The 22,520-nt window shown below is 45.5% G+C and overlaps 2 protein-coding genes across 3 annotated transcripts in view; one reads left to right on the forward strand and one right to left on the reverse strand.

Moving 5' to 3' along the window:
• Positions 1-831, forward strand: part of NPC1 (NPC intracellular cholesterol transporter 1) — a 48,893-nt gene extending 48,062 nt beyond the window's left edge. For both annotated transcript variants that reach the window (XM_005612764.4, XM_070220717.1), the window contains one exon: positions 42-831. In XM_005612764.4, coding sequence (XP_005612821.2) covers positions 42-124 — 83 coding nt within the window. In that variant the 3' untranslated portion in view covers positions 125-831. The remainder of the gene's footprint in view (positions 1-41) is intronic.
• RMC1 (regulator of MON1-CCZ1) lies at positions 552-22,348 on the reverse strand. The gene is made up of 20 exons (XM_023647495.2): positions 22,092-22,348; positions 21,355-21,431; positions 19,149-19,233; positions 18,307-18,363; positions 15,362-15,448; positions 11,830-11,970; positions 11,405-11,508; positions 9,843-9,932; positions 9,645-9,750; positions 8,786-8,897; positions 6,533-6,577; positions 6,215-6,268; positions 4,923-5,051; positions 4,309-4,415; positions 2,768-2,887; positions 2,359-2,436; positions 1,908-2,012; positions 1,751-1,819; positions 1,434-1,659; positions 552-715 (listed from the first exon to the last, which is right to left on the reverse strand). Exons 1-20 carry the CDS (start codon positions 22,191-22,193, stop codon positions 636-638), a joined length of 1,974 nt encoding a protein of 657 aa, XP_023503263.1. The 5' UTR covers positions 22,194-22,348; the 3' UTR covers positions 552-635.
• Positions 22,349-22,520: the final 172 nt, after the last annotated feature.

Below are 22,520 nucleotides of genomic sequence, written 5' to 3' on the forward strand. Positions count from 1 at the left end.
TGAACAAATGATAGAAAAGTTATTCTTTTTATCCCTCACAGGACCATCAATAAATAAAGCCAAAACCTTGGCCACTCAAGAGAGATACAAAGGTACAGAGCGAGAACAACTCCTAAATTTCTAGCCCTCTTCCGGCTTTGGGGCCTGGGAACTGTGTCCGCGTCGGTCGGTTCCCGCCGGACAGTAGCTGCATTGTCAAGGCTGAGTTGAACACTGGATGTTTGCAAATGTCAGGCTCTTTAACAGCAGCCGCTTCGGCCACAGCGCTTTAAACTCAGGAACGCACACTGACTCGTGAAGCAGTGTTAACTCTGAAGGCAACCCCAGGACACTAGAGCGTCTGCCGGTTCTCCAGGAAGGAAACCTAATTAATTCTTCAGCAAGTGGAAGGTGCCAGTAGGATGGCTGCGAATGTGATCTGCTCACTGACACTTTTAAAGGCCACTCAATGCAACGTTTCCTTTTTTTTGGGGGGAGTAAGCCATCACACAAGTTCTATACCATATTTTTAGTAACATTTGAGGATGTTGTCGATACACTTTATTATAACATTTTGTTGTTTAAAGAGCTTTATTAATGCAATAAATTAACTTTGTACACATTTTTATATATAAAAAGAAAACTAGCAAGTCATTTCAGAATGTTGTAGGCCTCATGAGAGCTTGTTCTCCAAAAACCTGTTTGAAAAAAGCAACGTGTTCTTCACAGTGTTCTCCTATAAAGGAAAATACAGATTTAATCCGGGAGATGTGGCATGAAAAGAGGAAACCAAGAGATGTAGATACTGGGTTTTAACTTATTTTTCTTTCATAAAATACTTTGTTTTCCTAAGCTCTTGAGTTGTCCTTTTTATTTACACAGTTCCTGCCATTGCAAAACTGGTGAGGCCCTTTCACAACCCCCAACAAATCGCCGTCCACTTTGAGACAGGAGAGAAGCTGACCTGCCCTGGTGGTAAACGCCGTCTGGCGCTGCAGGTGCATTAGCTAGAAATCGGTGTCCTCGCCGTCCCGAGCAAGAGCTGCCTCCAATTTCTTAACTTTGGAGACAGTGATTAGCCAGTGTTCCCTGCCTCAGACTGCAGCAGTATAGCCTAGGCCATTTATAACCCGTAGCCACCACTGCCTGGCTTGTTCCTGATTCTTCAGAAGGGACATTCCAGATCAGCTGTCAGACATTCTCTACCCAAAACACCCCCCACTGCGAGTTCCAGGGCATGACTCGGACTCCACCAGCATATTGAGTTCACTCCCCAGAGTGTGGGCTGGGGGTCAGGTGGGCTGTTAGGCAATTTTGTTTTTAAAAAAGCTAACGCAGGAGTCCTCCTGACCAAAAGGCTTCTCCCAGGCTTCCCGCCCCCAGCTGCTGTGTTCTCCTGCCACTGTCCGAGTCTGCGGTTGCCCCAGGTCTTTCCATTGCTGCCATATTCTCACCTGGTGTGAAATTAGGGTTCCCTCGCAAACGCTGGTTTCGCTGTTCAAAAAACCGGAATATAGTATAGAAAAGCATGTTGTCTTCAGTCTGCTTTGCAGCATCTAAAAATTTTCGTGCAGAAATGTTGTCATGGCCACCAATGCCCCGGATAAACCTTAAGGCAGCTAACACTTGATGTTTGGAAAGAAGAACTTCTACTATTTCATCATTTGCTGTCGAAAGTCGCTAGAAGTAAGGGAGAAAGAGAAAAGTCTGGATAAATGCTAGCAACAGGAACAGACTTTTATGCACTTTACAACTTTGATGTGCCAGTTACCTTCAACATATCCAGCGACAGCTGATGAGCAGGAGGATAAAAACTTTCCAGGGATAATAGCAGACAAGCCTGAAAGACAAATTTTCAGACAAGCTTCATCATAAAATGTGAAAACTTAACTTTTTAATCACAGAAGTAAAAATCTGGGGATAGCTACCAAAGGCTTGGAGTCGCTGAGGACGTGGTACTGCAGGAACTGATGTAGCATGTAGAAGAGGTTGTGCTGGACAAGCGTCTTGATGACAAGTTCGTGCAGGTAATGCTGAGGACGACAGAAGGGAGACAGGTTCCAAATCGCTCACCTACAGCAGACTGTAGGCGGCGTTTGTCGAAGACGGAGCTATTCTGACTGATGGGTAAAGCTTTCTCCTACTGAGAGAGGTGGTGTCATTGTGCAAGTGAGGGAACCCGGCTTGACAGGACGCTACTCATGGCACCTAAGAAACGTGGCAGTGCAGGAAAGTCACTCAGAATTCTGAGTCAGGTGTGCAGACCCTTTCAGCTTGTAAAAGACAGTCATCTTGGTTAAGATACTGACAGTACTTCTATTTCTAAAAAAAATTCCCTGCTCCTCTAACTCGGGACAACACAGACTGATCTGAAGGTACCTGTACTGCGATCTGAAACTGGTTGAGCGAGCGAATGTATTCCATCAGGACGGCTATCACGAATTTATGAGGCATCTCCTACAGGAGGGAAAAAGTGCTCTTAGAAACATGAAGGCGCTGCAGAAGAGGCTGTGTGTCATTCCTCGTGTATCCACCACCCCTTGTTTCCGTTGTGAGCTGGCCCAGTGTTCTGTTTTGCTGGTTTTACACAAATCCCTCCAGGAGCTCCCGCACTGATGATCATGGTGAAGCCTGAGAATTAGGGTCCAAACTGCTAGCGCAGGGTCCTCACCCAAGATAACTCCACTTATTTTAAGCACGTTGTGTGTTCTGCTAGTTTTCCTCAATTCCGTTCAAACAGATCTTTGAGTATCCTTAGTCCAGAGGAGGCTGACAAGCCGTCACCCACCTTCTTTTCCGTGAACGCCGACAGGACGTGGGTGTACATGTCAGACTGGTCGAGCACAGCTTGGGTCCGCAGCGGCCTCTTGAGAAGCGGACTGCTCCGGCTCGGCCCTGCTTCTACTGCCTAACGGTCAATGACAAATGGCATCTTAATCATCACCTGCTTAATGGTGTGTGGGCACTTAATCCAAAGACTGAATTCCTAGATGCCGTGACCCAGGACACGACAGAGGATGACACTGCCTTCACTATTTGGACAAAACTGTTTTTCCTGTGCTCACTGGGGAAGAGCTTAGGAAGTCAGAGTTGGTCATCTTGAAAATACACCCATGTTCACGGTGGACGGAACTAAAAACGCAGTCATGGTTTCCTCTTAAGAGACATACTTTTTTTTTTAACCTTGTAAAATAACTCCATAATTTTCTTAATCACAGACTATCTTGCATTTGTTATCTAAGAGAAACAAAATGGCTTGCTGCATCTTTGTTTTATAAAGCCCTGATTTTAAATAAGTGCCTTCCTCTTGTACTGCGTCTTTGTCTGGATTTTGAAATGGTGAGCACAAGCTCCCAAGTATTACTGAAGAGGAAAGCTCTGCGAGAAGACCTTGCCTACCTCACCTAACGTGGGGATGCAGTTTAGACAGCACAGGGTCCACAGGAGCTGTGGGGGTGGCCTGAGAACCTGCATTTTTGAGAAGCTCCAGGTGCCCCAATGTTGCAGATGGCAGACCACACTTGACTAGCGAAGGCTGGTGAAGCCTCAGAGCCAGAGTACGGACACACACACACTGATCCCACAGCCCAGGACACTCACAGCAGGACAGAGAAGGGCCCAGAAGAGCTCAGCACCCCCGCATGTCTGACAAAGGACAGGGACAGCTGCTCTCTGAGGTCACGTGGCCTTCGGCGGCCTGCGTCAGACCGCTTAACCTTGAGTAGCTAAGGATGAGTGGAGTTCTGGGTTTTCTGTTATTATTTAAAACCAGTTCCATTTTTAGTTTTAGGACTAATCAGATCTTTTAAATGAAATAATTCATCACATTTTTCTTAAACTTTTTTTCTTTCTAGCTTCAGAAGATACAATGTACTAACAACATAGCAGAACCTGGTAATAAGCCATGTGAATTTTTTCCACCCCTTCACAACAAACATTTGAGCCTAATAAATTAAAAACAGTGCCAATATTTAATCATCACTAACAGGATACTGACTGAATTCTAGGACAAGTCTTATCTAAAGGGAAAGGAGAAAGATGCAGCAAAATGATTGTATTTCTAATTTACCAAGTCTAGGCTCTAGCTTGGCAGAAAGATGTACAAAATAATGCAAAGCTGAGACCAATTTTATCTATAAAATAGAGGTAGGACCAAGGATCTATCTAGGTGTAAGATCAAACACATTAAAAACAATAAAAAAAGGTGGAGGCACGAAGTGAGATGCAGCCTCAAGCTAGTGGGATGCAGGACTGAACTGACTGCTCCCCCAGCATGGCAGCCTCGCCCTCTGATGCGTGGAGCCCTTTGTCACAGTGTCTGTAACTTACCATCGTGTAACTCTGCTCAGCGTCCAGGTACTTCTTATACTCGTGATTGAGCTTGTCGAACACAGTGGCTAGCACAGGCAGTGTTGCTCTGTCTGACTCACTCAACACTGCGAAGAGTCAACGTTCACACACGTCAACCGACTTTATGTCAACTTCAGAACTTAAACGTGTTGCTATGATAGAAAACCAGTCTCAAAGGGTTACCAGGCACTCAGAGAAGTGCTATAGAGACCTGAAGCCTGGAAATCACTCACAAGCCCTTTCTGGTTACTAGAAAGAAGAGCTGTGGCAGGAATCAGTCGAAGAGTCTCCAAGTATGAGTCACTTGGATTCGGACAAACGTTTGTGGGACAGCTGGGGATGGAAGCCCCCGATCCTCACAGGCACCCACGCTGAGGTTTGCTTGCACCTGGAACCATCCTGTTTAGTCCTTTCTACTTAAGGCTCTACATGTCATTTTTGTGTTCAGCAGCCTCCCCAGGGGGTTAGATAGTCCATCCTTCAAGAGAAGAATGAGGCTAAAGGCTACGGACAGGCAGAAACGCCGCCCCTCCCACATAAAAGGGGTTGGCATAACCCTGGGCTCAGCGCCGGGGAAGGGGTCATGCACTCACTCTGCGAACAGACAGACAGGATGACCATCTTGCATTCCTTCCTCTGGAGGAGAAAGTCCATCAGTCTCCCTTTATCTGGCAAGAGGTTTACTATGGGCTGCAGTTTCACTTGGAGGTTCCAGAGGTACCCTGGATTTAGGAGGCAGCACAGTCAATAGTGTGACGCGAACCAGAACAAAAGCCCAAAGGTGGCTCCCCTAAACAGGACAGGGAAAAACTGCAAACACAGATGATGGCTTTTTCTTACCAACCCGAGCACAGTCTAGGACATTCAGGATGTGCTTGACAACAGAAGGACTGACAGCCAAACGACCTCTACATGCATGGCTGACTGCTTACAACACAGTAACTTGTACATTCAGAGGTGCATCGATGGTATACCTCCCTAAATTTGGGGGCGACAAGCTCTTTAGTCAACTCAGAGCTGTTCCTTCCCACACCTAGCTCCCTTTTCACCTTGAAGGTAGAAGACGATGGTAACATGTGGCATTGACTTCCGTCCTGTACTGTTTCACTGCATTGGCTCATTAGTCGAAAGGTAACGCCAAAGGAATTTCATAATTCATCCGTCCATCAATCCATGAATTTCTGGAACACCCACACTGCCAGGTAGGCAGGCAAAGCCCTTCTCAAGTCGGGTTCCACCAGAGAATTAAATGCCACATTAAAAATGATCTGAGCAAGCACTTTCTCAGTTGTCCCACGGCTGGGACAGAGCTAGTACAGATGGACAGAAGTGAATTCATCATATACAGTGGGCACCTAGGGCATGAGGGCGAGTTCTCCCTTTGAGAATCTCAATAAGGCAGAACACACAGATGACCACAGATGAAGGTAGACAGCACTCTAACAGAAAGGCATGAGGTGCTAGGCGATTTCCTGGGAAGAGACCACTCCCTGCCTGAGGGCCTCACCAGCCTGATGAGAAACAGGAGCACGTGTCCAGGCACACACTAAACAGAAAGGGGCCCAGGCCCAGGGGCACGACGGTGGGAGACAGAACAGAGCAGGGAGGCCCTGCACACCATGCCACTGGGTCTGGCTTTTCAGGATGGACAGACATGAAAGGGCTTAAAGCAGGGGAATGACCATTCTTTGTTGTTTTAATTATAAAAATAATGTAAGCTCATGATAAAATACAGAGAACAGAGTATAAAGAGAAAATCCCACTCCCAAGGTTGAGGGGAGGGATCATTTCTCAGAGATTCACTTGAAAACGTCACTGGCTATTGCTGTCATCCAAAATCAACATGCACTACTTTCTAACATGACGCTTGTCTCCTGGGACCCACCTTGGCTTGCACTGATGATGATGTCAGGTTGAAAAACGATCCAGGATGAAGAATCTACATGTTATAGGAAATTCTAAACCAGAGGAGATGAAAACAAAAGGCAGATCCAGTTCCGATTAGCAGTTGCCCATGCCCCTATCTGCCAGGCCACTCCAAACGCCCGGCCCTCGATGGTGAGGACACCTCCCCACGGGCAGGTGCCCCTCACGACATTAGTCACAGCTGACAAGGGGTGGGAAGGGCCACTCTTAGACACCCGTGTAAAGGGGGGGACAGCTTCCCTTCTGTGCACAGCACCAATGCCTTCGTAAAGGATACAGAGTTTACACGGGACAGGAGACTGGCTGGTCACAGGAGCAGGACCTACAAATGGAAAAATCACAAGTGTGCAAGGACTGAGGATGCGCCCAGGAAATGCCGCATTACTAGTACTTAAGATAGACAATTTAATGCTCTCTAAAGCCCTCAGTAAATGGTTACTCGACTGCAGTCAGATAAGGAAGAAGTGAACTGTTGTGTCCCACTGACAACACAGGGGATGTTGGAAGGAGGGAGGGGACGCAGGAAGAACCCAGCAAATGTCTTCTCAAGAAGGAGAAGCACGGGAAAGCCTCCTTCACGGCGCTGTTTTTCTTTTTCAATAACCAAAGACGACCCTCTCCACTTAGACATGTGCATTACAGAACTGAGAAACTGACCTGGATGATTCAAAATCCAACACTCAGATAATTCACTAAGAACATTTCAAATATAAGCTTTTTGTGGTTTAATTATCTAAATAATTAGCTCAATTCTCCATTTCACACGGCAGTAGGTCCAGGCATAGAGATCTTGTCTGGGAAGCAGATCCCAAAAAACCTCACATGAGGGGACTCGTAACTGCCAGTTACACTGCCTGTGCGTCAGGTGGGCAGCCCTGAGACGAGAATCATTCCCAGGTCTGTTCCAGTTACCCAGGTCCAATCAGAGGACAGGTTTTAATCAGCTGGCTGGCAGACCTCCACTCTGGCTGCACATCACGTTGACTTCAATACTCTCAGGGGAGAGCCAGGAGGTGGCTTTGGTTTTTAAAGCCCCCCCAGGTGATCCTAATGTGTAGTCAGCTCGAGAACCACTGGTCAAACAGACCAAAAGCAGAAAGGGGGCTGAGGGCAGCTGGCTCTCCCCAAAGTTGCTAGTTTCATCTTTAAAAATAGTCCAACAAGCTCTTCCCGAATGCACAGCCTGAATGGCACAGGTGGGCAAGATGCAAAGACGCACAAGCCTGCCAGGGGCTTACAGTCCAGCAGGAAAAACAAAACGCAAATGCGTTAACCTCAAAAAATGCTTTACCAACCCACATCCCAGAAGCCCAGAGTTGGTGGACTCAAATTCTTCTCATGAATCTTTGGGCTGTCATTCTGACCACGCCTGGCATTTGCTTTATTGTAAAGCCTTTAGAACCCGATGGCCTCTAACTGGTCCTAAACAACTGGAACAGAGTGGAAGGTTCTAAATATTCAGAGTTGTTTTTTCCATCAATTCACCAGCAGTTACCTTTGTGCCAAGTGAGCAACAGACACAGGATAATCATTTGACACAATCTATTCTTTTAATGCTAACATTATTATCCAGGGAAAAGGAAGAAGCTGGAAAGAACCCAGAGGCCAAAAGACCTAATCAAATGCCTGCGAGAACCAGCTCCATCCTCGCCATCTGCCAGAGCGTGGTGAAGCCTCGGCCGGTCCAGCAAGACAGGCGGACAGGCGGGGGGCGGGGCTCTTGCTCAGCTACCAGCTGCAGCCTGATCTGAATCTCCTCCGTGACGGGTACAAGGGCATCCTGGCTGCAGGCTGGGCCAGTCCACCAGTGCTATCTGATGGGCATTCCTTCTATGAAGAAAACCTCTTACCAGAGATCCAAATGTGTCCCTCCCAACTCTGGTTTACACAAAGAAACTTCAACTAGCTTACTCTCTGCTCCAATCGCCTTGGAAAGAGAGCTGAATGTTATTGGATATTGATTACTTGGGAAAAGGCAAAGGGAACCAAATGGTTTCTTCCCGTTTCCTGAAATCCTGACCTCCTCTCTTCTCAAACTTCCTACTCCCACTCTTCAGGTAGGAGGGCTGACCTACAATCACCTGAGAGCCACAGCCTGAAGCACTGACGTGACCATCAGCCAGGAGACAAGGCAGGATTTATTGTGACTATGACACAGAGTGTGAGAGAGAGAAGGAAATGTGAACCCAAGTTAAATGACCGCCACAAGCAGCTAACTGCAACTTCAGGGTCACAGAGGCAGACACACAGAAAACCTCAAGGGCTATTCATCATTTAAAAACGGCCAGCTTAATGGGTAACCACAACTCTCCATTTTAAAGCTCAGGGAAGACAAACTTTTCTATTTTCTTCAAAGGAAGATATATTTATCTTATAAAAACACTTCGCACAACAACACAATTTTAGCTTATTGAATCAGGAAGCGTTGCATTAAAAAAAAAAAATAGCCCCTCACAAAAACAAACAGAACTGGAACCCTGGAGCATTCCATGTTGAACGTGACTCCGGACCACACAGAGACTCCCTTTACCTGCCACGGGGATCTGATAGGGCTGGATCGAGCGAGCTGGCAGCACCGGGTGATGGAAGGTGACGGTGCCATCAAACTCTCCCCTCAGCTTGATATCAAATATCACTGACGTCTACGGTGGAGAAAGACAAGACCGTGAGGCCAAGATGACTCACGGTTTGACCGGTCGCTTTCCTGACCTCCCTTGCTATTTCAGATCAGTGTAAAGGCTCTGTGTCTGCATTCCGTCTCTACAGGCTAGTTCTTATGTGAGGAGGAATCTGCTAGAACATCACAACTCCCTTTTACATTTTTGTCTACTCTCACAGTATTCCCAGCATGTATGACACGCTTCCTTTGAAGAGCTCTAAGTGATTTAAGCAGATCGTTTCCACTTGCCACATCTTCATAAGTCAGAGATATGGGTGTCACCACCCTTCAGGAAGCATGGGAGGAAACCGGCTTGTCTACCACCAGACACCCAGCTAACAGTGTAGAAAAAGCAGGACCCATTCTAGTTCTTTCTCTTGGGCCACGTGGCCTCGAAACCATTATATCTATCTATTCTTACAAAGCAATTACAGAGCTCACGTGCTCATGAGACACAGTGGATTGCAGTGAATTCCTACCTTAGCTGATTCAACCAAATAATTGTTCCCAAGTCAACTCTCCTCATGTGTTCTTTGCTCAACTGATACAGAATCACTATTTTTTCTAAACCACCGAGAGTACCAAACCCACTTCCATCTGGAAGACCAAAACTTTCAGCATGAAAAGCACTTTCTGGTCTTTGCTCAGAATGTTGTGTCAATTTTCACACCTCTTTTAAGCAACCCTAACTGGTACCAACACACCCCCGACACCCGCACGCCACTCATACCTCTGTGTCCTGATGATGGACCACCACGAGGTTATCCACCACGTTGAGGGCAAACTTCCCCGTCCGATTCAGCTTTAATATGTGCATCTTTTTGCAGGCACCTTCCCTGGAGGACAACAGAAAGGTCAAAAAATAGATCGACAAGGTTTAGTTCATATTTTAAAACCGGAGAGAGAGGGAAGAGAGCATTACACATACCGTGGGAGATGATAGAGGACAACCTCCGCTCCTGTACTATTGGAGGTCCGAGAGTGATGCCTCAAGAAGAGAACATAGAGCTGCCCGTATCTAATCGGAGAGCAGAGACACGAGTCACATCCGGCCACCCAAAAGCCCTCCCGTCTAAATGCTGAATCATGAGGCTGTCTTTAAGTGAATCACGAGACAGCCACTTAATGGAATATTTTGCTGCCAACAAAAATATTTACAAAGAAAGTACAGTTAGATTTAAAAAAAAGACTATTATAAAGTTAAGTGAAAAGGGGTATGCAAAACTAAATATAGCTGGATCACAAAATTTTAAAAGGAAAACACAAACTTATGCATATTGTCCAAAAATACTGGAAAGAAATACATGTTGTTTTATAACAGCTATCCCTGAGTAGCAAGCTAAGTCCATTTTCTCTTCCTCTGACTTTCTGTATTTTCCAAGTTTCGTATAATGAGTATATTCCTCAATCATAGGAACATATAATCACTCTTCATTTTTAAGCCTCATCTGATAAATGTTGCTGTGACCAGCTCCTGCTGTGCTTTTTTTTTGAGGAAGATTAGCCCTGAGCTAACATCTGCTGCCAATCCTCTTCTTTTTGCTGAGGAAGGCTGGCCCTGAGCCAACATCATGCCCATCTTCCTCTACTTTATATGTCGGACGCCTACCACAGCATGGCTTGCCAAGCAGTGCCATGTCCACACCCGGGATCTGAATCGGCGAACCCCGGGCTGCCAAAGCGAAACGTGCAAACTTAACCGCTGTGCTGCGCATTTTTATTCCAGTTGTTGACACTGTGCTGGGCTGGTCGCAGGGCAAGGAGGAGACCAAGGGAAGGGAGCAGGTCCCACCTCTACCTCGGCCAGGATTGCTTTCATTTCTAAACCAGGATGCCACAGAAGATTTCCTTTTAAAAAAAAGACACATTCTAACTGCTAAAAAATTTTAAAGTTTGGAAACCACTGTTTTAGGTCACAGAAGAATCAGAAGTAATCTAGAAGCAAATTTTGATATTTGTTTGATCAGGGGGGTTCTTTGTATTAGTTCCTATTTTTATGTGTTTGTACTTTCCATAATATAGTTTAAAAATTGACATATCTGTACTTCCAAGTGAAAATATAACTTCATACATAAGTAATTCAGTTCCATGTTTGTTAGATAAAAAACTTATATTCTTGTCTACAGCAGTTATATTTTAGCTAAAGAAATCATCTTTAATAAGTTTCGACTCAGAATCAAAAATAAATTCTAAAACTAAGATAACTAAGAAATAAATTGGTTCAACGTTCTCATTTTATCAGACTAAAATGGTGAAAAAAACTTCCCTAGGATCACAAAGCTAGTGAAATCAGAAAACACCGTCAAGAAGACCACAGAGTTTCTATATGCACGAGATCTAGGTACCAAATGGGAAAGGGGAGTCCTTACTGTGTGTTCCAAGGAAGCACTGAAGGAAACGACAGCCCTGGGTGCTTGTAACGCACTTCTTCTATGACTTATGTCACCAAAAGTAATTACAAGAAGGAATTCTCTCAAAAGACAGACGTACATTATTGCCATTGCAATGTCTCTCTCGGAAAAGTTCAGCTTAGTTGACTTGGGCGCAGCGGGCAATTCAATTTCAAACTTGGGCAGCTTCGTCATAGTGCCAGCCTGGTTGGAGGGAAAATGTTTTAGGAAAAGTTCATTAAACCCCTTTTATGTTTTAGTGTTCCCTAGGTAAAACCACTGAGATTTACACAACTATGTCTTTCCATCCCTTCCGAGGTCCCACTCTCCTTCCCTCGCGGGGGTCTGTCCCCACAGAATGAAGCATTCCTGGTGGGGATGGGACGGTACAGTGTGCCCTCTACTGGTCAGAAGTGCTGGGTTATTGTTAGAGGAACTTAAAGTACTTGAAACATCAGGAGGTTAGAGGAACAGGGTGGGGGGTGGGGCAGGGGGAAGGAACTTTCTAGAGAGGCTTACTCTCACCCGAAAATAAAAGGGCTGCAGCACGTTCCCCAGCACCGTGGTGGACAGCAGGATCACAGCACTCTCGGGACAGTACATGTACCAGTTCACATTGATGTTCTGGCTCTTCAGGAGTTTCAGACTCCGTTTCTCTGGTAACACCTGCAGCACAGTTCAAGAAACAGAGTCTTCACTTAAAGAGCAGCAGAAGGGCAGAGGACTGACACAGTAAGCTAAGGAGACGACAAAAAAAAACACCTCAAAAAGTTAAATTGCAATTATTTTTTGGAATTTATTACAGCTACCACATATCCATGCTGGTGCTTAGTTCCTTACACATCTTAGCTTACCTACTCTCATCACAATCCTGAGAGGTCAGCATCATTAATATCCCACAGAGGAGAAAAGACGGCTCAGAGAGGTGAGACGGCTGCCTCACCAGTCACGCAGGTATGGCCTTGGCAGCCACCACGTCACTGCAGGGCCAGCTCTGACCCCACGTTCTTGGGCGCTGTCCACTGAAGCACACAGAGCAGCAGCATTCTCACTCATGGAGCCGTGGAACCAAGCCCTGCCCCTGGGGCCCGTGCACTCCATGGGCTCCAACCTAGCTGCACTTCGCGCTGAGTCTGGGAGCAGCTCCCTCTTTCTAACAGACATGTTCATAAGACTCTGCGTGCAAACCTGGTATTTTATAATCAAGGCACACGTGAAATACACTCTAAACATTCAAAGACATTAAGCAACACTGGATAGAGCCCCAAGGCATCACTGCTCATGGAACACTGCACTGAAGGACTCCCGTCAGAGGGGGCAGGCAGGGGCTTCTTCATCATTCGGATATAATAAAATAAGGATGTGCTAGAGTCATCTTTCTTTTTAACTTGTTTCTTGAAGATCCACAGACCATCTAGATGACCTGAACACACACTTTTCCACTACAGAGAACAGAAAGCTATACTTTTAAATGATTGCTGGAAGGACCCTTCTGTAAAGAGAGCAATGCCTTCCATGCTATCACATATACGAAATTCTATTTCTGTGTGTAAGGAATTTGTGTAGTTTGTTTTCTTTCTGCTGGTCATTACAAAGGTTTTGATGACAGCCTGACGGCAAAGCACCACGGCATCAAGAGCTCACATTTTACTGACACAGGAGTATTTTCTCCAGCCATACATTCTAAATTACAATGCTTTCATTAGGTCAACATAATTAAAACCTGAAAGAATCCTAACGCCCTCTACAGTAGCTCCACTGAGAGATCTCGAAAACTTTGTCAATAGGTCAGGTCGTGGGTACACAGTAAAAGATGAAGAGGCAGGCGCATCAAAGAGAGTGAAAAGGCTCCTATGGGATGGGAGAAAACATGTGCAAATCATCTATCTGATGAAGGGTTAATATCCAGAATATATAAAGAACTCTGATAACTCAACAACAAGAAAACGAAAATAACTCAATTAAAAAGTGGACAAAAGACTTGAATAAACATTTCTCCAGAGCATATACAAATGGCTAATGAGCCATGAAAAGATGTTCAATATCACTAATCATCAGAGAAATGGAAATCAAAACCACAGTGAGATATCACCTCACAGCCAGTATTATCTATTATTGATAAAACAGAAAACAGCTAGTGTTGGTGAGGATGTGGAGAAATTGGAAACCTTTGTACACTGTTGATGGGGATGGAAAATGGCTTAACTGCTATGGAAAACAGTATGGAGGTTCCTAAAAAAAATTAAAAATAGAATTACCATATGATCCAGCAAATCCATTTCAGGGTACATACCCAAAAGAAATGAAAGCAAGGTCTCGAAGAGATACACCCATGTCCATAGCAGCACTATTCACAATGGCCAAAAGATGGAAACAACCCAAATGTCCATCAGTGGATGAATGGATGATCAAAACGTGGTATATACACACGATGGAGTATTACTCAGTCTTAAAAATTAGGAAGGAAATTCTGACAGATCCTACAACATGGATGAACCTTGAGGACACTGTGCTAAGGGAAATAAGTCAGTCACAAAAAGACAAACACTGTATGATTCTACTCATGTGAGGTACTTAGAGCAGTCGAATTCATAGAAAGTAAAATGGTGGTTACCAGCAGCTGGGAGAGGGGGAAGGGGAAGTTGTTTAACAGGTACAGAGTTTCAATTTTGCAAGATGAAAAAGTCCCAGAGATCTGTTTCACAACAATGTGGCATACACTTAACATTGCTGAATTGTATACTTAAAAACAGTTAAGATGGTAAACTTTATATTATGTGCTTTTTACCACAATAAGAAATGCTTTTTTCCCAAGAGTCCCTTGCAGCCCTATGTTCATCGCAGCATTATTTACAATAGCCAAGACGTGGAACCAACCTACATGCCCAGAAACTGATGATTGGATAAAGAAGATACGGTATATATACACAATGGAATACTACTCAGCCATAAAAAAAGACAAAATTGGCCCATTCGCAGCAACGTGGATGGACCTCGAGGGTATTATGTTAAGCGAAATAAGCCAGTCAGAGAAAGACGAACTCTATATGACTCCACTCATAGGTGGAAGTTAACATATTGACAAGGAGATCTGATCAGTGGTTACCAGGGAAAAGAGGGAGTGGGGGGAGGGCACAAAGCGGGAAGAGGTGTACCCACAACATGACTAACAATAATGTACAACCGAAATCTTACAAGGTTGTAATCTATCATAACATTAATAAAAAAAATAAAAAAAAAAAAAAAGAAATGCTTTTTTGGAGAGGAAGAGGCAGTTCACAAAAGAGTAAATACAAAAGGACAATACACAAATGAAAAGACGCTTACCTCCCTAATAATGAAAAACGCCAATTAAAATGTCTTTCTACCTCTCAGATTGGCAAATGTGTACAGACTGAAAATATCCAGTTCCGGCAAAGGTGTGGAAAGTGGAGATTCCTATATTGCTAGTGAAAGTGCAAACCTCTGGAAGAAATTCAGTAGTATCTGTTGAACCTTTCAGATGCTCCTGCCTACACCGTAATTCCCCTTCAGGAACTGCCTCACCCAGGGTGATCATTTTGCTCTGTATACAGCTGTTGAATTATAATGATGTACACCTGAAACTTATTAAAAAGGAACCAAGAATATAAAGAATTGGTTAAATAAATTGGTATATCCACACAGTAGAATGCTACTCAGTCAGAATAAAATGTGAAAAGATATCCAAGACATACTGCTGAGCAAAAAAAAGTCAGCCACAAAAATTTATATACATATTCCCATTTAAAAAAAAAAAAAAATTTGTATATGTGTAGAAAAAAATGGAGGAATATGCACCATACTGTTCCTAACAGTTATTTCAAGGGATTATGGGGACTTTTACTTACCATAGACTATATCTTGGTAATGTGCGAATGTTTTATTATGAACAGGTATTACTTGTAATTAGAAAAAAAGAATAAAGAGCCAAGTAAGAGACTAAAGCTCTAGAATCTCAAAATATCTACTTAGTGCTGCACCCAAAGACTGCTGGCACAGACCCTTTTCCAGCAGACGGAAATTCTAAATATGATACCTGGTAAAATTCGATGCCTTGATCTGTTATGAAGACAATCTCAGTAGAACTGGTCCAGCAGAATCCTAGTATGTGGGCATTCTTGGTCTGAAAAAAATTACAGAAACCTTTTTTTTTTTTTGCTTTTTCTGCCCAAATCCCCTCAGTACATAGTTGTATACTTTTAGTTGTGGATCCTTCTAGTTGTGGCATGTGGGACGCTGCCTCAGCGTGGCCTGATGAGCAGTGCCATGTCCACACCCAGGATCCAAACCAGCGAAACCCTGGGCCGCCAAAGCAGAGTGCACAAACTTAACCACTCAGCCACGGGGCTGGCCCCCAGAAACTTTTTTTTAAGACTAAGAAAAACTTACGTATAACTCTCTTCAAAGGCTTAAAATACTCTGTTGTATCACCCTTCAATGAAAGTTACCCAGATCTGATTACTTGTTAACAAATCAAACTTCCTCTTAAATACAGCTTTCTCAGATTTTTACCCTAATATTTCAGTGAAGCACCCTAATCTTAATTCCCTCTAGTCAACAGAACAGAAGGAAAAGCCTAAGATTTGCAGACAGGTCACTGACCAGAGTGCACGGATACCACCTTCTCCCTTCAGGAACCAAAGGACAGGTGACATTCTCTACTCAACCATGTTATAAAACCTGGCGTTATGAAAGCATCAAGGGGGCCAGCCAAGTGGCATAGTAGTTAAGGTCATACGCTCCGCTTTGGTGGCTCAGGGTTCGCTGGTTCAGCTCCCAGGCACAGACCTACACACCGCTCATCAAACCACGCTGTGGTGGCATCCCATATACAAAATAGAGGAAGACTGGCACAGACGTTAGCTCAGTGACAGTCTTCTTCACAAAAAAAGAAAGAAAGAAAGAAAGCACCAAGGCCTGAAGGTTCTCAGTGAGCCTTGACCACAGAGGTGGTGGGGCCTTGAGCCCACAGTCCCGACTCATTTGGTGAACAGCAGCGCCCGAGCCTGAGAGCAGACAGAGCTGGGGCAGGGGCTCTGCTGCACAGAGAGAAACTGGGGGTCTGCGAGGGGCTCAGTGATTTGGCAGATGTGCCTTTCCTTGCTGCGAGGCCCAATCTGAACTCCACTGAGCAAAACCATTACAAAGATGCCGAAAGCCACACGGCATCCACCAGCAACATCTGCAGGTTTCCGGCTGCTACACTGCCGCTTTGAGCTGAGGCCTCTCAGCCAGGTTTATGATGCCCAGCAAATCTGATTAACATGGATTAGAATATACACCTAGAGAAAGAGAGATGGAGGAAGGACTCAACAAGGACACCAAACCGAGGAAAGAAAACATCAAAAGGAAAGGAAAAGAAACTGCTCTTCCAAAACCTCCACAGAGGCGGATATGAAAAAACCCAAGGTCTGGCCCAGACGCGCCAGCCCCAGAGAAGTACAGTGTGACAGGAAGACAGCAGCCACCAAGTACTGAACTGCTGGGTGTGCAACATCCCCCTCCATTTAATCCTCCCAACTCCATCCTACAGGTAAAGAAACAGGCTTTTAAAACTTTCACAACTGTCACTGGACAGCCGCATGCAAAAGAATGAAAGTAGACCACTGTCTCAGACCACACACAGAAATAAACTCAACATGGGTCAGAGGTGAAGACACATCCGGAAACCATAAAACTCCTGGAAGACAATATTGGTAGTACCTTCTTTGACACTGAACTAAAAAAGATCTTTTCAAATACCATGTCCTCTCAGACAAGGGAAACAAAAGAAAAAATAAACAAGTGGGAATTCACCAGATTAAAGAGCTTCTGCAAGGCAAAAGAAACTAGGACCAAAGCAAAGAGACAAGCCACCAATCGGAAGAAAATATTTGCAAATCATATATCTGACAAGGGGTTAATCTCCATAATATATAAGGAACTCATACAACTGAACAGTAAAAAAGCAAACAACCCGATGAAAAAGTGGGCAGAGGAGATGAACAGACATTTTTCGAAAGACGATATACAGACGGCCAATAAACACATGAAAAGATGTTCAACACCACTAATCATCAGGGAAATGCAAATCAAAACTACACTAAGATACCACCTGACACCTGTTAAAATGGCTATAATCACTAAGACTAAAAATAACAAATGTTGGAGAGAGTGTGGAGAGAAGGGAACCCTCACACACTGCTGGTGGGAATGCAAACTGGTGCAACCACTATGGAAAATAGTACGGAGATTCCTTAAAAAACTCAACATAGACCTACCTTATGACCAAGCTATCCCACTATTGCGTATCTACCCAAACAACTCGAAATCAACAATCCAAAGTAACATATGCACCCCTATGTTCATTGCAGCACTATTCACAATAGCCAAGACATGGAAACAATCCAACTGCCCACTGACTGATGATTGGATAAAGAAGATGTGGTGTATATATATATATATATATATATATACACAATGGAATACTACTCAGCCAGAAAAAAGGACAAATTCATCCCATTTGCAATAACATGGAACAACCTAGAGGGAATTATGCTAAGCAAAATAAGCCAGTCTGAGAAAGACAAATCCCACATGATTTCACTCATATGTGGAATATAAACCAGTACTGGGACAAAGAAAACACTTCAGTGGTTACCAGGGGAAGGGGGGTGGGGGGGCCACTGGGGGTGAAGGGGAGCACTTATGTGGTGACAGTCAAGAAATAATGTACAACTGAAATCTCACATTGATGTAAACTATTATGAACTCAATAAAAAAACAAAACGGGGCAATGAGCAGTCTGGTACACACTTCTATGCACACTTGACCAATTGTAAAAAAAAAAAACTTTCAAAACTGTCAACGTCACAGAGTCGACATGCGCTTGGCGCATCGAACACAGTCCACCTCTAAGCTCACGCTCTCAGTCAGCACTACGCTGGTCCCCACAACGGAACCCAGAGTTCAACGCCCAGCAGCTGGGGGCCCGGCCCATACCTTGCACTCTTGAGTGTATTCCAGCTGAGAACTATCTGGGATAAAGTTAGAAAAATCCTGAAAGAAAAAAACCACACACAATAAGAAATTCGGATCAGGCAGCATACTGTCAACCTACTTTGCTATACAACAAGACAAAAGAAAAAGACAAATTTACAAACTGATCAGAAAAAACTGACGGAAACTCCAAAACAGGAAAAATAAAAAGATCAATCTGGACAATCTGCCTCCTTCGTAGCTGCAGGTTTACAATTCAATTTTTTAAAAAAGTTAATACAAATATTCCGTCAGGGTTTAGAAACTAATTTTGAAAATTCATTCCTCAAATGAATTTCAGAAAAATGTGTGGCAACGTTTTACAGGAGGCTTCCCAAAAATCATAGCAATTAATCCTGACGGCAGGAAAGACAAATGACGCCGGTGAATCTTTATAAAGGCTAACATGCCAACCAGCTGCTCCAACTCTGACTATCTGTTTCTATCAGATGGAGCATTCAAAGAGAGAAAGGAATAAACGGAGTTAAAAAGTAGTCAAAATAGCCCTCCCAACCTCTCTCGGTGGCTCGCTTCATCAAAGCAAAAGATGCCTCAGGCTCCAAATTACTTAAAAAAACTAATTTTAAGTCAAAAATGACAAACCAAAGTCATAAGTATTTATCCATTCAAGCGTCTTTCTCATCTTCAAGAATTCCAAAGGCTCAAATACAATGCAACATAAGTTCAGCTTTCATGACATGAAAATAATAAATGGTTCCTTTGACGCTGAAATTCTGCTATTCATTCTCTTCCAAACGTACTTCTACCATCCTTTTCTTTACACTAGATTTAGAGAAATGTCTTACCACAGTCTTCGAGGTCCTCTGAACAGCCAATATCTTATTTTCTAAGGAGAACTTAATGCACTTCACTTCTCCTTTGTCTTCCATTCTAAGAAGAAAGAGTATGTTATGAGTTAAACTTAGTAACTGAATTCTAGCTTCTATCATTTTGCGAGAAGGAAAAAGACAGGTTAAATATCCAGGAAGCAGTAACTCAGTTTAAAATATTTCTGAAGCTATCAGTAGGACCTCTTGTCAAACAACACAATCCAACTGGCAACAACTTGCTGGAGGAATCCACGGAATTACGATGATGAGTGAGTGAACAATGGCGATCACATGCACCTCACCTGAGTCAGGTAGACAGAAAAGCAAGTACGGAGCCCCACGGCAGCCCTCTGCACAAACCACAGCATTCTCGCCCCACTGCCCTTACGGCAAAGCCGCTCACCAAGGAGTCCGTTCTCTGCTCTCCCGTCCCAGTCACCACCCAGCGGCTGCGGAGCACAGGACAGCCCCTAGGTGTCTCACACCACCTCAGACAGCCTTACAGAGGGAAGGCAAGGGATGGAACAGGGGCTCAAGGAAACTCTTGGGAGTATGGAGATGTTCATTATCTTAACTATGGTGACAGTTTCACAGATATATGCACAGGTCAAAACTCATCAAATTGTATCTGATAAATATGTACAGTTTATTGTGGGCCAATAATATCTCAATAAAGCTGTAAAACAGAAGTGTTAAAAAAAAGGGTAAATTCAGGTTCTTCCCCCTCAAACCCTACTGAGCCCCCAAATCTGGATCATCATGGGCTCGCTCTCATTTTCCACACCATACTGACCACTGAGTGTTACCAGAGACCTTAAGCACCCCTTGAATGCTTATGTGACACCAGTCTACACTGCCTTCGATCTGGTCTTCACTACACCTGGCTCAGACTACTGCAATCATTTCTCCATGGTATCCTGACCCTGATATGCTCCCGACCCATCGACCGCAATGCCACGCTCAGTGTGATCTCCCAAACACTGACATGATCCTGCCACGCCCCACCTTACAAGTTTTCAATAACGAGATAAAACCCGAATACTACAGCAGAATATATACGACCCCTGCCAGTGGCCACACCACCTCCCCGCCCCCACCCCCGCCACTTGGACACCTGATCTACAGTCACACAGATCTGGAGCTTCCAAAACACCATGCCGCCTTGCCTTTCGCTGTCGTTCCCTCCACTGGGGAGGCCTCCTCTCTTCTCCACCTGGAATCGTCCCATTCAAGCTTGTTCAGAGGCTGCCTCCCCTCTGAGGCCTCCCTCTCGGAGGCAGTCTGTCCCAAGACAAATGTCACATCTCTTGTGTGTGCCTACATGCTGAACAGAGAGCTACTACAGCACTTGTCACGGCAAAGAGCACGTGTCCACTCACTTGTCTCCCACATTAAATTTACGGCTTCTCCAAAAGGGCGCCAGGCTAATGCAAAGCCTTCGCAAGCCTGTGCCAAGCACCAGGGCTGCCATCAGTGTTTGCCAAACAAATGATCACTGGTTCATTTTCTACTTCAATAACTGGTTTCTAGTAACAAAGGCCAACTGTAAAATTTTTTTAAAAGTCACTACTGAATTGAGGGCCTATAGTGTACTTTTGCCTTCTGTAATCACAGGAGTTAAGGTGATGAGATAGTTTATCATCCAAATCGAGATATTTCTGAAAGTGAAAGGGACAGCTACTCATAGCCACACCGCTTCAACCTGCATAAACTGGGACAGCCAGGGACCTTACGTATAGTAGAAGCTGGGATATTCTTAACAAACATTATTCCTTGGGAAACACTGCCCTAGGAATCTCCTCCACCTCCAAACACTCAGGAAACACCTAGGCCAAATGAGAAGGGAAGGCCCTCCTTGGTCAAGAAACCGGAAATGGGAGCATCAATGCAGTGATTTGCTAATTTCAAGAACCAGGAAGCCGGTGTTGCTTTGGAGTAACTGGTTCCAAATCAACAGGGAACTACTCCACATACTTCACTCTGACAGGAAGCACTAGCATGTACCACTAAGACTGCACAGCACGTGTCTGCTTCCCTCTTCCTAGACGGGGATTTGCTCACACACACATTTCAGACGTCTTAGGGGAGGCAAAGGGCAAAATTTTAAAATAATCTCCTGAATAAGAAACGGAAAAACACCATTTTGTTTACATGTTGAAATTATTCTGATGTCAATAGTTACCTAAATGAGATGGGATTCCTATCATCTGGGCCTTTAACTACCACCCCAGTAGCTCCTCCAGATCGAACAGCAAAAACCTAAGAGGGAGAAGAAGCAATGTTAATGGTCTGAGCTTAGAAAGGCTCTAGACACAGATACCAACCTAGGAATGATTATTCCTGCTACACCACACCCTTGGTTCAACTAAACTAACGTGGTACGTACATATCAATCTGCAGATGCTGGGGGCTCACATGATTTTAAGAAACAAGATAATAGAGACCAAAAAGGGTACCATTCCGAGTGCTCCCCACTGTGCAAGACCGGGTCGGGGTCCCCAAGGCTCCAAGTTTGAATCCGGTTCGGCAAAGGCGCCGCTGATGCACGGAGGCACACCCTGCTACTCCGCCACACCGCTTTCCCCCCTTTACAAAATTCCGAGAATAATGGAAATCTCAATGTCTAAATCCTTGACTGCAAGGGTAACTAATGACAAACAAAGACAGCAAGAGGCGCCGGTGAAAGACCGGCGTCCTAAAAGCTGATCACGCCGGCCACAGGGCGCCGGGTCGGTGGCTCGGCTCGGGGACCCCCGAGCTGTCACTCTGGAGGAGAAAGCGCCGGCGCGGGGGTCGGCCCGGCCGACGGGAAGGAGCTGGCGCCGGCCCCGCGCCGGGGCGGCAGGGGAGGCCTGGGCCTGGTGCTCCGGTCCCCGGCCGGGGCGGCGGGCCCACCCTGGGGCGCGGGCCCGCCCGGACCTGCTTGTTGGCCTCATCGAAGAAGACGCAGTTGACCGGGTTCGCCTTCTCGAACTGCACCGGCCGCTCGCACAGCTCCAAGTAGTAGTCCTCCTCGCCCATGGCGGGCGCCGCGGCGGCGGCGGGGACACCCGGGGCGGCCGCCAGCGTGGAGCCCGGCGAGAGGCGCCGGCGCGGGGCGGCGGGGAGACAGGCCGGGCGGGGGCTGCGGAACCCGGCGGGCGCGGGGACCGCTTCCTGGTGCCACGCCCCCCCCCCCCCCCCGCCGGCACGTGACCCGCGCCCTCCGCGCTTAAATGGGCGACGCCGGCCGGCCAGCCGCGGTGGGACCCACACATCGAGCCCGCGCCCCGCCCGGCGCGAGAGTCTCCTCCTCTTTCCCGGAGGGCGGGTCCCGGGGCGACCCACGGGTCGGCGGGCGGCGGGCGG

This window comes from Equus caballus, chromosome 8, assembly GCF_041296265.1.
Source record: "Equus caballus isolate H_3958 breed thoroughbred chromosome 8, TB-T2T, whole genome shotgun sequence".
Lineage (NCBI taxonomy): Eukaryota > Metazoa > Chordata > Mammalia > Perissodactyla > Equidae > Equus > Equus caballus.

Coding starts and splice junctions, on each gene's coding strand:
- RMC1 (XM_023647495.2), bottom strand. CDS start 22,193: ATGGGCGAGGAGGACTACTACTTGGAGCTGTGCGAGCGGCCGGTGCAG. Junction 8,898..9,644: donor TCCATCATCAGGACACAGAG/GTATGAGTGGCG, acceptor TCTCCACCGTAG/ACGTCAGTGATATTTGATAT. Junction 2,437..2,767: donor CGGCGTTCACGGAAAAGAAG/GTGGGTGACGGC, acceptor TCCCTCCTGTAG/GAGATGCCTCATAAATTCGT.